At 34.8% G+C, this 14,806-nt stretch overlaps 1 protein-coding gene across 2 annotated transcripts in view; it reads right to left on the bottom strand.

Moving 5' to 3' along the window:
* Positions 1-14,806, bottom strand: part of Rbm27 (RNA binding motif protein 27) — a 79,411-nt gene that overhangs the window by 34,135 nt on the left and 30,470 nt on the right. For both annotated transcript variants that reach the window (XM_026384362.2, XM_026384361.2), the window contains exon 8: positions 12,748-12,882. In XM_026384362.2, coding sequence (XP_026240147.1) covers positions 12,748-12,882 — 135 coding nt within the window. The remainder of the gene's footprint in view (positions 1-12,747; positions 12,883-14,806) is intronic.

Here is a 14,806-nt window from a genome sequence, read left to right as displayed (position 1 = left end):
AAATGGAACAACTATGTGTTCATTATATCCAAAGCCAACCAACCAACCAACCATGTCAAGTTACCAAAGGAGTCCTGAGCTATTATTCACATAGCATTTTGTATCCAAAGAGATATGCAACTGATGGCTATCCGACATACACTCTCCTCAAAACCACATATTTTAGGTTTGCACAAAAAATACTCTACTGAGAAAAGAAAATAATGGACTACTACCACAAGCATATCCTCACAAAGAATAAGAAATGTTCAAAGAGAGCAATAATTTGTTATTCCCCATGGGTAGGTCAATAACAGAACAAAGACAAAAAACTTGATACACAGACAAGCATTGGACATATGAAATTATTCCAGATACTATGAATCATGTTTTTAAAGAGAGCATGCATATGTGTGTGTGTGTGTGTGTGTGTGTGTAAAATATACAACAATATAGACACAATGAAGTCAAATTCTGAAGAACAAGATTAGAAAAAGAATAATCATACCGGTGAGGTCCTGGATTTAATCTCTAGCACAATTTTTAAAAGAGAAAAAATATATCAAAAAGCAAACTTTCCTTTGGCTGTTTAATAGTATCTTGGGCTGGGGATGTAGCTCAATAGCAGAGAACTTGCTCCCTGAGTTAAATCCCCAATACCACCAAAAGAAAAAAGGAAAAAAACAAAGCATATTATTAACTGACAACTCCACATGAGACATATAAATTTATAAAGTTTAATCAGCGTATTATATCCAAAGTCAGACATTCTCTATAATACACGAACCAAATTAAAGTGAATTTAGGACATGTGTGTATATGTGTGAGTGTGTATTTGTATGTGGTACTGGGAATTGAACCCAGGAGCATTTGAGCTCTGAGCTACATCCCCAGTCCTTCTTTAAGTTTTACTTCAAACTGAGTGGGTCTTGCTAAGCTGCTGGGGTAGGCTTTGAATTTGCAATCCTCCTGCCTTAGCCTCCCTAGATGCTGAGATTACCGAAGTGTACCACCATGTCCAGCTCCTAAAGATCTTTAATACACCTCAACAGGAGAGGCTATAAAGCAACCACTTGATTTCATAATTAATGTTAAGAAATAGAAAGGCTAAACTTTACTACTCTTCTCTTCCTAATATATGGAGAAACAGAAGTGATAAACCATATAATATAGCAGACTACATAACTGGGCACTTAACACCAATCCTCTCAAAATTTCTATTCAAAAAGTATCAGTTAATCATTGTACTGTACACATGATTCAACATTATCTTCAATGATCTAAAAATAGTTTTAAGCATGAACTAACTGCTTAAAACTGGGGATAGGGCACACTGGTTACAACACCCCTAGGTTCAATCCCCAAATAAAATTTCTAATGCACCATAAAATAGATCAAGTATGTCTAATTAGCAATAACTAAGCCAAAGAAAACTGAAAAGTAAAAGGCTAATTTGTACAGTGTTTTAAAAACCATTGACAACATGCTATTCAAATACTTCAGAAAGACTGTTGTTATTCAAATAAAATCTGATTTTTCTTAACATCTGTTAAGGTCCCTAAATAGCACTTTTAAAAGAAAATGTTCTTGGGCTGGTGATGTGGCTCAGCAGTAGAGCGCTCGCCTAGCATGTGCGAGACCCTGGATTCGATCCTTAGCACCACATAAAAATAAATAAAGGTATTGTGTCCAAATACAACTAAAAAGTAAAATATTAAAAAAATGTTCTTTAGACAAAGGGCTGATTCTAGGTCTGGGCAGAAAATATTTAAGATGAGTTTGCTACGCCATGGTATAACTTATCCTTCCAAAAGACATTTACCAAAGACTAGTGCATCGAAAATAAATAAAAATCCAGCAGGGGTCAATAGGAAATGATACAACAGGTCAAAGATGAGAAAATCTGAACATCAAAAAGGACTGTAATGGGGGCTGGGGTTGTGGTTCAGTGGCAGAGTGCTTGCCTAGCATGTGTGAGGCACTGAGTTCGATCCTCAGCACCACAAATAAATATATATAAAAAATAAAGGTTCATCAACAACTAAAAAATATTTTTTTAAAAGAGGACTGTAATGGAGCAGAACATTATCAAACATAATAAAAATACATGAGTTCATAATGATACTTTTTAAAATTTTTTTTGGAGGGAGGAGGGGGACCGGGAATTGAACTCAGGGGCACTCAACCACTGAGCCACATCCCCAAGCCCTCTTTGGTTTTTTGGGTTTTTTTTAATTTTTTAAATATTTATTGTTTAGTTTTCGGCGGACACAACATCTTTGTTTGTATATGGTGCTGAGGATCAAACCCGGGTCGCACGAATGCCAGGCGAGCGCGCTACCGCTTGAGCCACATCCCCAGCCCCCAAGCCCTCTTTTGTATTTTATTTAGAGACAGGGTCTCACTGAGTTGCTTAGCACCTCGCTGTTGCTGAGGCTGGCTTTGAATGCGTGATCCTCCTGCCTCAGCCTCCTGAGTCGCTGGGATTACAGGCATGAGCCACCATGCCCGGCCAAAATGATACTTAAAAAAAATACAGGCAGCCCTTTTGGAATACACAGAAAATCAACTCATCATTCTGAAAACTGAAATAAAAGAAAACAAACATTTTTCTGTCTTTCTTGTAAAACTGAATTTCAGGATAACCAAAGGTTTAATACTGCCAAGTTTTACTTTATAGAATTATAGAAATAATGAAAAAGAAATTGCAGAATTAGAGTATCACATGAAACAGAGATCCATACATCATCAAAACTGGCTATTAAAACTGGCACCAAAACAGGCTGGTAGACCAATGGTACAAAATAGAGGACACAGAGACAAATCCATAAAATTACAACTACCTTATATTAGACAAAGGTGCTAAAACCATCCAATGGAGAAAGGATAGCATCTTCAACAAATGGTGCTGCGAGAACTGGAAATCCATATGCAACAAAATGAAATTGAATCCCTTTCTCTCACCATGCACAAAAGTCAACTCAAAATGGATCAAGGAGCTAGGAATCAGACCAGAGACTCTGCGTCTAATAGAAGATAAAGTTGGTCCTAATCTTCATCAAGTGGGGGCAGGCCCCAAATTTCTTAATAAGACACCTATAGCACAAAAGTTAAACCAAGAATCAACAAATGGGACGAATTCAAACTAAAAAGTTTTTTCTCAGCAAGAGAAAATATGCGAGGTGAATAGGGAGCCTACATCCTGGAAACAAACTTTTACCCCTCAAACATCAGATAGAGCTCTAATCTCTAGAGTATACAAAGAACTCAAAAAGTTAAACAACAAAAAAGCAAATAACCCAAACAACAAAAAAGCAAATAACCCAATCAACAAATGGGCCAAGGACTTGAACAGAAATTTCTCAGAAAAGGACATACAATCAATCAACAAATACATGAAAAAATGCTCATCATCTCTAGCAATCAGAGAAATGCAAATTAAAACTACTCTAAGATACCATCTCAATCTAATAAGAATGGCAGCCAGTATGAAGTCAAACAACAATAAGTGCTGGCGAGGATGCAGGGAAAAAGGTACACTCATACATTGCTGGTGGGACTGCAAATTGGTGCAGCCAATTTGGAAAGCAGTAGGAGATTCCTTGGAAAGCTGGGAATGGAACCACCATTTGACCCACCTATTCCCCTTCTCAGACTATACCCAAAAGACCTTAAGAAGAGCATACTACAGGGACACAGCCACACAATGTTTATAGCAGCACAATTCACAATAGGTAGAATGTGGAACCAACCTAGATGCCCTTCAATAGATGAATGGATTAAAAATGTGGCATTTATACACAATGGAATATTACTCAGCACTAAAAAATAACGAAATCATGGCATTTGCAGGCAAATAGATGGCATTAGAGCAGATTATGCTAAGTTAGCCAATCCCTAAAAAACAAATGCCGAATGTCTTCTCTGATATAAGGGGGGTGACTCAAAATGGGATAGGGAGGGGAGAGCATCAGAAGAAGACTACCAATAAATAGGAAAGAGAGGTGGGAGGGAAAAAGAGGGAGAAGGGGAGTTGCACAGAAGATGGAAGGACAACCTCACTGTTATACAGAATACATATATGACGTTGTAATGAGAAAAAGGAAAAAAAAAGTGTGTCACATTAGATCGGATAGAGAGAAAGGATGCAAGAGGAGGGGAGGAGTAGAGAGGATAGGAAGGGCAGCAGAGCAGACAATATGATTGATGTAGGTACATTCCATGTATGTATTATATATCAAAATGCATTCTACTGTCATGTATGACTAAACAAATAAAAATTTTTAAAAAATAAAATAAATTATATGGGGAATGCATTTATAAAACATGAATGATTTATGTAAGAAAAACCATAAAATGTTCCTCAAATAAAACAAATGCCTAAATATGTTGAACAAATGCAAAAAAAACCTGGCTATTAAAACTATGAGCAAACTTTTAAAATGAATGGATCAGGATGAAAAAAATCTGGGTGCACTGATCAATATTATAACACAGAAAGGAAATACCAGACATGAACATAATGATGTTCTACAGTAGGAAGTACATAAACCCATCTACAAAACGTTCTTCCAAAAAAGAAGAAAAAGAAAATAAGTATGAATCTTATTAAACAACTTATAATTTACAGAAAATACAGGGGTAGAATTATGTGTTAAATGATACCAGAGAATGCAAGCTGACAAGGCTAGATTGTGAGAAATTCTCTAGGAGAAATGATCTGTTTCCTCAACAAATAAATGTCAGTGGGGGGGGGGGGGGGGGGCAAGGGAAATCATTACAGATTTTAAGAAACCTATAAACTAAGTATAATGTGTAATCTTGTTTGGGTCCAGCTTCAAATGAACCAGTTGTAAATGGACATTAATGACACAACTGAGAAATATGAACACTAACTGAATATTTGACAAAATAAACATCAATTGTGAGGGGAGTGTTATAGTATAGTGATTTTGTTTTATTATTCTTATTTAATCCTTATGTTTTAAAGATACCTAAGTTTACAAAGGTAAAATGCTATGTTAGGGATTTGTTCTAAACCTCAAGTTACAGACGGATTACAGACAAAGCAAGTTTAAGTATATATCTGTTGATAACTATTGAAGCCAGAAATAAGAACATGAAGATTCACAACATTATTTGTTTTCCTTTTGCATATATTTGAAATCTTTTGTGAGTTTTTAAAATATTCAATAGGTTACAATAATGGTAAAGATAAGCTAGTCAGAATTTACACTCTTTCAATTAGGTTTGCTCAGTGTGCAGAGTAATGGGATAGTTCCAAGCTACAAATACCTCAAGTTCATTTGCCCCTCTTAAGTTCATATTTCTTTACATGCCTGATAGCATTCTTAAAGAAATCAGAAACACATTAACACATTCTTAAAGAAATCAGAAAAATTGAAAAAAAATTAACACATTCTTAACATTAACTCTAGTTAGTTGAAGAGTCTTTACTCAAACTGAAATTTCAGTTGATTTTTAAATTTTTCCTAAATAAATATTCTAAAGGATATTTAGAATAAATTTAATAAATTTAGAATATTCTCAGGTAAACAAACATAGGGTTGGTCTTAACCTAAAAGCTCAAATAGAGAAAAAATAAAAAGCCACACCTTCTGTGGTTCAGCCATATTTATTATGTGTTGTCTCTAAAAGACTACAAGGTCTCTGGTATACTTTAGAAGTTCCAGGACCAAAGTGCTGCCTGCTACACAGTAGAAACTCTAATAAATAGTCACCTAAAGAAGGAACTAAAGGGGCTGGAATTATGGCTCAGTGCTTGCCGAGGATGTGTGAGGCACCGGGTTCAATCCTCAGCACCACATAAAAATAAATAAATAAAATAAAGGTATTGTATCCAAAAAAAAAAGGAAGGAACTAAAGTTTAAAGGACACAAATGGCATGTATTTCTTTGGATGAATATCTGTATGTTGAAAACGGGCATTGTAACAACTAACATAACATGAATCAAAGTAAAACACAAGGAGAAAAAAACTTAAAATAATATACAAGGTTTAAAATGCAATTGTTAGAATCCAGGACATTATATACTACTATTACTTTTTTGCACCTCCAGTACAATAATCTTGGCAGTTATATTTCCACTATATCTTTTTCAAAGAAGCAGAGGAAGCAAATCAAATGTAAAACAAAAAAAATAAGAACATACTTTTTTAAAAAAATGGTCCTGTGAGTTAATATTAAATTAGGTGGCATTAAATTTAAAAGCATCTGCACAGCAAACAAAACAATTAAGAATGGGAAGAGAGAACCTACAGAATAAAAGAAAATCTTTCCCAGCCACTCTTTTGACAGAGAATTAATATTTACAATATATAAAGAACTCTCACACCAGCCAGAATGGTAATCATCAAGAATACAAACAGTACAATCAGAAAAATGAAAAGTTGAGCTGCAATTGTGTACAATGAATCAAAATGCATTCTGCTGTCATATATACCTAATTAAAATAAATAAATAAATGGGGGAAACAGCTGGGCTGATTGACCATCATGGAAGTGCACAGCAGGCCAACATCATTGGATCAGACAATTTGGGAAGAGTATGCCTGAGTGGAAATGGACTGGTGACCAGAGGGACCACCCAAGGTCTTTGCCTCTTATCTTTGAGGTAGTAGATTCTTTTCCTAATATTTGCTAAATGTTATCAATTTGCAATAGTCTCAATATAATTGCTTATAACAAAATAAAGAACTGGGCTTACATCTTATCTAAATTTATGGTATATTAATATAGAATTAAATCTTTTAGCTCTCAAAAAAATACAAATAATAATAAATGCTGGAGAGGATGTAGAAAAAAAGTAACACTTTTTATAAATTAGTTCAACCCCTATGAAAATCAGTGTATGGAGGTTCCTCCAAACACCAGGCATGGAACCACCATATGACCCAGCTGTACCCTCCTTGGTATTTATCCTAAAGAATTAAAAATCATCATACTATAGCAATACATGCTTACCCATGTTTATAAAAGCACAATTCAAAACAACCAAAATATAGAATAAGTTTAGATGTCCACCAATGGATGAATGGATAAAGAAAATGTAGTATGTATACACAATGAAGTTTTATTCAGTAATCAAGAGATACTGAAAATGAAACAAGAAGGAAAATTACTTAAATGTCATATAGATTTTGTTCTAAGGAGGCTCAGCTGAATGTACAATTTACATACAAGAAAAATCAAATGACAAAGGAAAGTATGTCAGTTGCTAGATATGGATGAAACTAGAGATCATTATGTTAAGTGAAATAAGTCAAACTCAGAAGGTCAAGGGTTGCATATTTTCTCTCATGTGTCGAAGCTAAAAAGGAAAAAAGAAAAGAAAAAGATGGGGTGATTTCACAGATATCAGCAGAGGAAAGGGACCAAGGAGTGGGAGATGGAGAGGGAGGAGAAAGTGCTAGGAAGTGATATTAGCAAAATTATATTATTCTATTGTGTGTGCATTTAAGAATATATAACAACAAATCCCATCAATGTGTACAACTACAATGCACCAATAAAGAATGCAGAGGAAAAAAGAGGGAGTCTATGTCCCCACCAAAAAAAAAAAAAAAAAAAGCTTTTTCAAATTAAAAAAAGGTCTTATAGGGGGGCTAGGGATATAGCTCAGTTGGTAGAGTACTTGCCTCCCATCTCCCATACACAAGGCCCTGGATTCAGTCCCCAACATCATAAAAAAAAAAGAAAGTCTTAAAAAAAAAAAAAAAATAGAAAGTCTTGTAGGGGCTGAAGCTAAGTATTTGAGTCCTTGCTTAGCATGCAAGAGGCTCAATTCCCAGGACCTGGAGTGCAGGGGACAGTTTACACTGGGTTGGCGATGTTAAAGCTGGGTAAAATGTTTAAAAATACTTCAGTGGAAAGAGTTGACTTTAATGTGTATGGTGTTGTAGTCTTTTCAAAAAATTCCAACTACATCTCAAGTCATTTTCATATGATGTCATTTTAACTCAATAAAAACAACAAATTTCAGTCTTTTCTAAACCATAACCAATTTGATATTAACTTCTGAATAGCATGAGCAGGAATCACATATATCCAGTTTTATAAGACTAGTTTTTTCCATTTTTTTAATTTGTTTTAATTAGTTACACATGACAGTACAATGATCTTGACATATCGTACATTTGAGTCAGATGGGATATAATTTTTCATTTTTCTGAGTGTACAGGTTGCAGAATTACATTGGAGAACTAGTTTTTTTTTTAGTTGTAGATGGATACAATACTTTATTTTATTCATTTATTTTTATATGGTGCTAAAGATTGAACCCAGTGCCTCACACATGCTAGGCAAGTGCTCTACCACTGAGCTACAGCCCCAGCTCCCAGCCCCTATTCTTATGCTTTTAACATTCAATAGTCCTCTTCCAAAACAAGTGATAATTACAGCTTAAATAAATGCTTTACTCACAATAGCTAGACTATGGAACCAACCTAGGTGTCCCTCAATAGATGAATGGATAAAGAAAATGTGGTATATATACTCAGTAGAATATTACTCAGCTTTAAAGAAGAGTAAAATTATGGAATTTGCCAGTAAATGGTTAGAGTTGGAGAATATCATGCTAAGCGAAATAAGCCAATCCCACAAAACCAAAGGCTGAATGTTTTCACTAATATGCGGATGCTAATTCACAATAGGGAGCACTAGGGAAGAATAGTGTTACCTTACATTAAGTAGAGGGAAGAAATGTATATCCCATCTATGTAAGATATATCAAAGTGCATAAATGCATTCTACTGTCATGTATAACTAATTGAAACAAAAAAAAGTTTAAATAAATGTTTTGTATTTTACAGAATTCATTTCTTTATATACATATATTTGGAACTGGGGATTAACTGAACCCAGGGTCATTTGCACTATATTCCCAGTCCTTTTTATTTTGAAACAAGGTCATACTGAATTGTTCAAGGTGTCATTAAGTTGCTGCTGAGGCTAGTCAAATTTTGATCCTCCTGACCAAAGTTGTGAATCACTGGGATTACTGGTATGTACCATTGCATTCAACCAAAATACATTTCTTTGTGACCTGTGCTCTCAGGCACTCTGTCTAATGGTAAAATATACTGTAAATTGGCTTTTCTCTTTTTCTTTCTGGTACTGGGGATTGAATCCAGGGGTGTTTAACCACTGAGCCACATTCCCAGACCTTTTTATTTATTTTAAGACAGGATCTCACTAAGTTGCTTAAGGCCTTGCTAAATTGCTGATTTTGAATTTGTGATCCTCCTCCCTTAGCCTCTCCAGTTGCTGGGATTATAGGTGTATACCACCATGCCCTGATGTAACTGGCTTCTGATTTTTATGCTAGTTTGCTTTTTTGTCTGTTTTTGCAATGCTGGGATTGAACACAGGGCCTTGTGCATCCTAGGCAAGCATTCTATCAGTGAGCTACATTTCCAGTCCTGTTTACTTCTTAAAAAACTTACTTCTTGGTTGGGTGTAGTGGTGCACTCCTGTATTATCAATGACTCTGGAGGATGAGGCAGGAGAATCTTAAGTTTAAGGTCAAGACTCCACAACATAGGAAAACCGTATCTCAAAATAAAAAAAAAAAAAAAAAAAGGAAAGGACTAGGGGGACTGGGGATGTGGCTCAAGCGGTAGCGCGCTTGCCTGGCATGCGTGCGGCCCGGGTTCGATCCTCACATACAAACAAAGATGTTGTGTCCGCTGAAAACTAAAATATAAAAAAAAATTCTCTCTCTTTCTCTCTCTTTTAAAAAAAAAAAAGGACTAGGGATGGAGCTGGGGCTGTGGCTCAGCGGTAGAGCGCTTGCCTACCACATGTGAGGCGCTGGGTTCAATTCTCAGCACCACATAAAAACAAATAAAAAAACAAAAGTATTGTGCCCAACTACAGAATACACACATACACACACACACATATATATATATATATATATATGAATGACTAGGGATGTAGCTCAGTGGCAAAGTACCTCTGGTTTCAATCTCCAGTACAAAAAACAAAAAAAACAAAAAGGGTTGAAGATGTAGCTCAGCAGTAGAGTACTTGCCTACCAATGATGGCATGGCTCTGGATTCAATCCCCAGTACTACAAGAAGAAAAGTTTTCAAATTTCTCTATAAATTTTAGGCTTTTAAGAATGGAAGAAAAATCTCAAATTTGTTTGCATAGCAAAATTCTGAAATGTCCACAATGAATGTTAATAACACAACTTTAAAAATAATCAGTTATCATCTAATTAAAGATCTTCATAAGCATACGAGACTACCTTCTTGGGCTGGGGTTGTAGCTCAGTGGTTGAGCGCTTGTCTCACATGTGTGAGGCACTGGGTTCGATCCTTAGCACCCCATACAAAAATAAATAAATGAAACAAAAATATTTATTAAAAAAAAAAAAAGACTACCTTCTAAAGCAGTCAAGCACAAATGCCAATGGAAAGTTACTGCCTTTTATTGGTCTTGAAACAAAAAAAAAAAAACAGAAAAATGTAGTAAATATTTCATAAAAATAAATATTAAATAATGGTCCTTTATTCTGAGATTGTCTTTTTAGATGTAAAACTATTTTTAAAATTTAAATACTATATATTTTCTTATATAGGCCTTATTCTAGCAAAATAAGAAGCTGCTAAGTGTATTTGTCCCCCCAATTTGCTTACATATTATCAGTCTCTGAAAAATGAACATTTGCAATTTCTGTTCTAAAAAGCCTTTACTGCTACATCACAGAATATTCTTCCTTTTAGAGAAAAGAGAAAAGTGGACATCAAGCAACATGAGGTCTTCTATCTTATTCATCTTGGATCTCTAGTATCTAGAATAATAAGCACTGGCACATAATAAGTACTCAATAAATATTTGCTGAATTAATGAATATTAAATTATATCAGTGAAATATTCAGAACTGCCAGATTTTAAAAAATTAGAACCAAATGGAATCTTTATCTCATGAGTCACAAAACTAAATTTAACAATATAAAAATTTGCCATCCAATACAAAAATATGCCATGTGCAACAGACTGGGATAAATAATGTTTTTTCCTATTTACAAGTCCAAAAGGCATTCAAAAATAATGATAAGGGCCAATCAGGTGGAAATAGATGGAAGAGAATTAGCTATGAGCTGATAACTACTGAAGCTGGGTGATGGATACACAGGACTTCATTATCTTGGCACCTACAAGTTCACTATACTATCTTCTTTATTTTTATATATATTTGAGATTTCCCATAATTAAAAAATGAGAGCAGCAATAGAATAAACACTAAAAGACACTATAGTAATCAGAGATACTGAACATGAAACAGGAAGAAAAATTACTTAAATGTCAGATATAGATTCTGTTCTAAGGAGGCTCAGCTGAATGTACAATTTACAGGGGCTGGGGATGTGGCTCAAGTGGTAGCGCGCTCGCCTGGCATGCGTGCAGCCCGGGTTCGATCCTCAGCACCACATACCAACAAAGATGTTGTGTCCACCGAGAACTAAAAAATGAATATTAAAAATTCTCTCTCTCTCTCTCTCTCTCTCTCTCTCTCTCTCTCTCTCACTCTCTCTTTAAAAAAAAATGTACAATTTACATACAACAAAAATCAAACAGGCCTACACATATGTCAAATTATAAAATAAATGCTTTTTGGTAACACAAGAGTTTAAAGCAGAGCAACAATGTTCCAGTACTTAGAAAATTTGAGTTTTTAAAGAGTTATATAACAAGCATATAATTAGGGGTGAAAAAGAAAGTTGAGTCATGACAGGCACAAAGAGGGGATATAATTGGCCTGATCAGAAAAGACACCATGTTGGAAAAGAATGAAAACAGATTACCAAGAAGGAGAGGAATAGATTCTGGATGGATATAAGCCACAGAGAGATTCATTGATGGTTCCAGAAAGAAACTCATTAAGAACCATCTGGGGGTACTGGGATTGTGGCTCAGCGGTAGAGTACTTGCCTAGCACGTGCAAGGCCCTGGGTTTAATCCTCATCACCAAATAAAAATAAATAAATAAAATAAAGATATTATGTCCCTCTACAACTAAAAAATAAATATTGAAAAAAAAAAAAAGAACCACCTAGGGGGCTGGGTTATACCTCAGAGGTAGAGCGCTTTCCTACCATGTGTGAGGCACTGGGTTCAATTCTCAGCACCACATATACATAAGTAAACTAAATGTCCATTGGCAACTAAAAATATATTTAAAAAAAAAAAAGGAACCATCTAAAAAGAATGTGGTATGGTTGGGGACAGGGGATTTGAAACAAAATGTAAAGATGTTAAGGAAGTTATAGCAATAATTTAAATTATTTAAATATAGAAGAGACTAAAATGTTGCTACTTTATAGGGGAGACTTCTCCGAAACAGAAGACCTTGACTTTATCTCCCAGATCATCAAAAAAAAATAAAATATGGTTATACATTGGGGGTAGGAAAGAAGGTGGAATGAGACAGACATCATTACCCTAAGTACATGTATGAAAACACAAATGGTGTGACTCTACTTTGTGTACAACCAGAGATATGAAAAATTGTGCTCTATTTGTATAATATGAATTGAATTGCATTCTGCTGTCATAGATAACAAATTAGAAGAAATAAAATAATTTTTAAAATTATGGCTATCTGGCATAATCACAGAGTAAATTGCTTTGTGGATATAATTTTTGTAATTCATAGTCCATAAAAATAGAAATTAATTTTATAAAAGAGTTATACTGATGGGACAAAACTCAGCAATTTTAAGTCAAATGTTTACTTACGTTCTGATACTGTATAAAGGAGGTTCTGGGGTAAGGGAGGAGGTAGTCTTGCTCCCACTGGTGCAAGATTGGGCACTGCACTTGTCCCAGGCTGGTCACGACTGTTTATCAAGCTTGACTGTGATATGGGTGGTCCTACAGATTACAAAAAATGAGAGGTAGAGTATTAATGTTTCCTAATAAAAATGCTCACTATACTAATATTAACTTACATATTCACACTTTAAAGTTCTAATTGGGCTGGGCATGATGGCACATGCTTATAATCCCAGCTACTCAGGAGGCTGACACAAGAGATCTCCAGTTCAAAGCCAGCCTCAGAAACTTAGCAAGGCCTTAAGCAACTCAGTAAGACCCTGTCTCAAAATAAAAAATAGAAAAAGGGTTGGGGATATGACTGAGTGGTAAAGTGACCGTGGGTTCGATCTCAGATGCAAAAAAAGAAAAAAGGAAAAAAAAAAGACCTAATTGGGCTATGAAAAGAATTAATGAATTTCAGATATGCAGGTTTAAACACTGTTGTACAATTAATTAAAATGACACTCTTTTTCAGGACAGGGAAAACTAATCAAGGGTGAACAAAACTGGTTGCCTTGAATGACTGGAAAAGAACTTGAGGAAATTTTCTGGGGTTACAGTAGACTGCTTTCAACTGTTGGCTTGAAATTTTTCATAGCAAAATACTGGAGAAAATGACACTCTTGGGTTTAAATTTTATACCAATATGTTCCTATACTGAGATAACATCTTTTAATATTAGAATTTTTACATATAAAGAATATTTCACTATCTGGAGAATAAAATCTCAGCTTAAACTTTACTATTAAACTGTGTAACAATATTAAAAATTCACAAATGCCAAGTTAGAAAAACCACGTTTGTACTGACCAAATTTCTGCCAATAGTTACCAACTCTGAAGTGTTCTCTATAGTATTATACTGCAGATAAAATTTATACACAGGATCATGCTAAACTATTTTGGCAACTTCCTGTGAATCTACAATTACTGCAAAATAAAATGTTGTGTGTATTTGTGTGTGTTGCTCGGGAATTAATCCAGGACCTTACATATGCCAGGTAAAAGCTATACCACTGAGTTAAATCTCAGGTCCCAAAATAAAATGTTTTAAAAAAAGAAAATTTATAAAAGTACAGCTTTAATAAGTTAAATGGCAATACTTTTTTAAATAATTTGCAAGTCTTATGTTAAAATGTCCTTACTTTTGCATATAAGTAAATAATTCATGCCATCATTCTGTCAATTACATCTTACAGTCTAACTCTGTTCCTACTATACTAGTAATTGTTAACAATGTTTTTTTATTTTTTTATTTGTTCTTTTTAGTTATACATGACAGTAGAATGTATTTTGACATATCATACATACATGGAATGTTATTTAAAAGACCATTTTTAAACATGTTTCTTTTTGTGTGTGTGGTGCTGGGAAAAATCTCTTACTCACATATTGATTTTTTTTCTTAAAAAGCAACAAAAACAAAAATAGCCTTTGTTCAGTGTAGTGGCACTCCTGTAATTTCAGCGACTCAGGGGCTGAGGCAGAGGATAGCAAGTTCAAGGCCAGACTCAGCAATTTAGCAAGGCCCTAAACAATTCAGTGAGACCCTGTCTCAAAATAAAATTTAAAAAGTGCCAGGGACTGGGCTGGAATTGTGTCTCTAGCACATGTGAGGCACAGGGTTCAAATCTCAGCACCACATAAAAAAATAAATAAATAAAGGCATTATGTCCATCTACAACTAGGGAAAAAAAAAAGTGCCGGGGATGTGGCACAGTGGTTAAGTGCCCCTGGGCTCAATCTCTAATATCAAAAACAAACAAAATCCTCTTTTATTATTAAGGAATTCCACACAGAAATACAAATTAGTAAACTGATTTGACAATTGGAATTTACTTGAGCAAAAACCCACCAACCCAAAAAGCTGGGGGATGGGAGGGGGGCACACCTAAATACTGATAATCACTGAGGCTGGATGATGGTACGTACATGTAGGGCATATATTTTTCTTCTACCGCATGTATGTCTGAAAATTTTGA

The sequence above is a fragment of the Urocitellus parryii genome, chromosome 1, assembly GCF_045843805.1.
Source record: "Urocitellus parryii isolate mUroPar1 chromosome 1, mUroPar1.hap1, whole genome shotgun sequence".
Taxonomy (NCBI): Eukaryota; Metazoa; Chordata; class Mammalia; order Rodentia; family Sciuridae; genus Urocitellus; species Urocitellus parryii.
The sequence above is the reverse complement of the archived record's forward strand: the minus strand, read 5'-3'. Positions and strand labels throughout refer to the sequence as shown.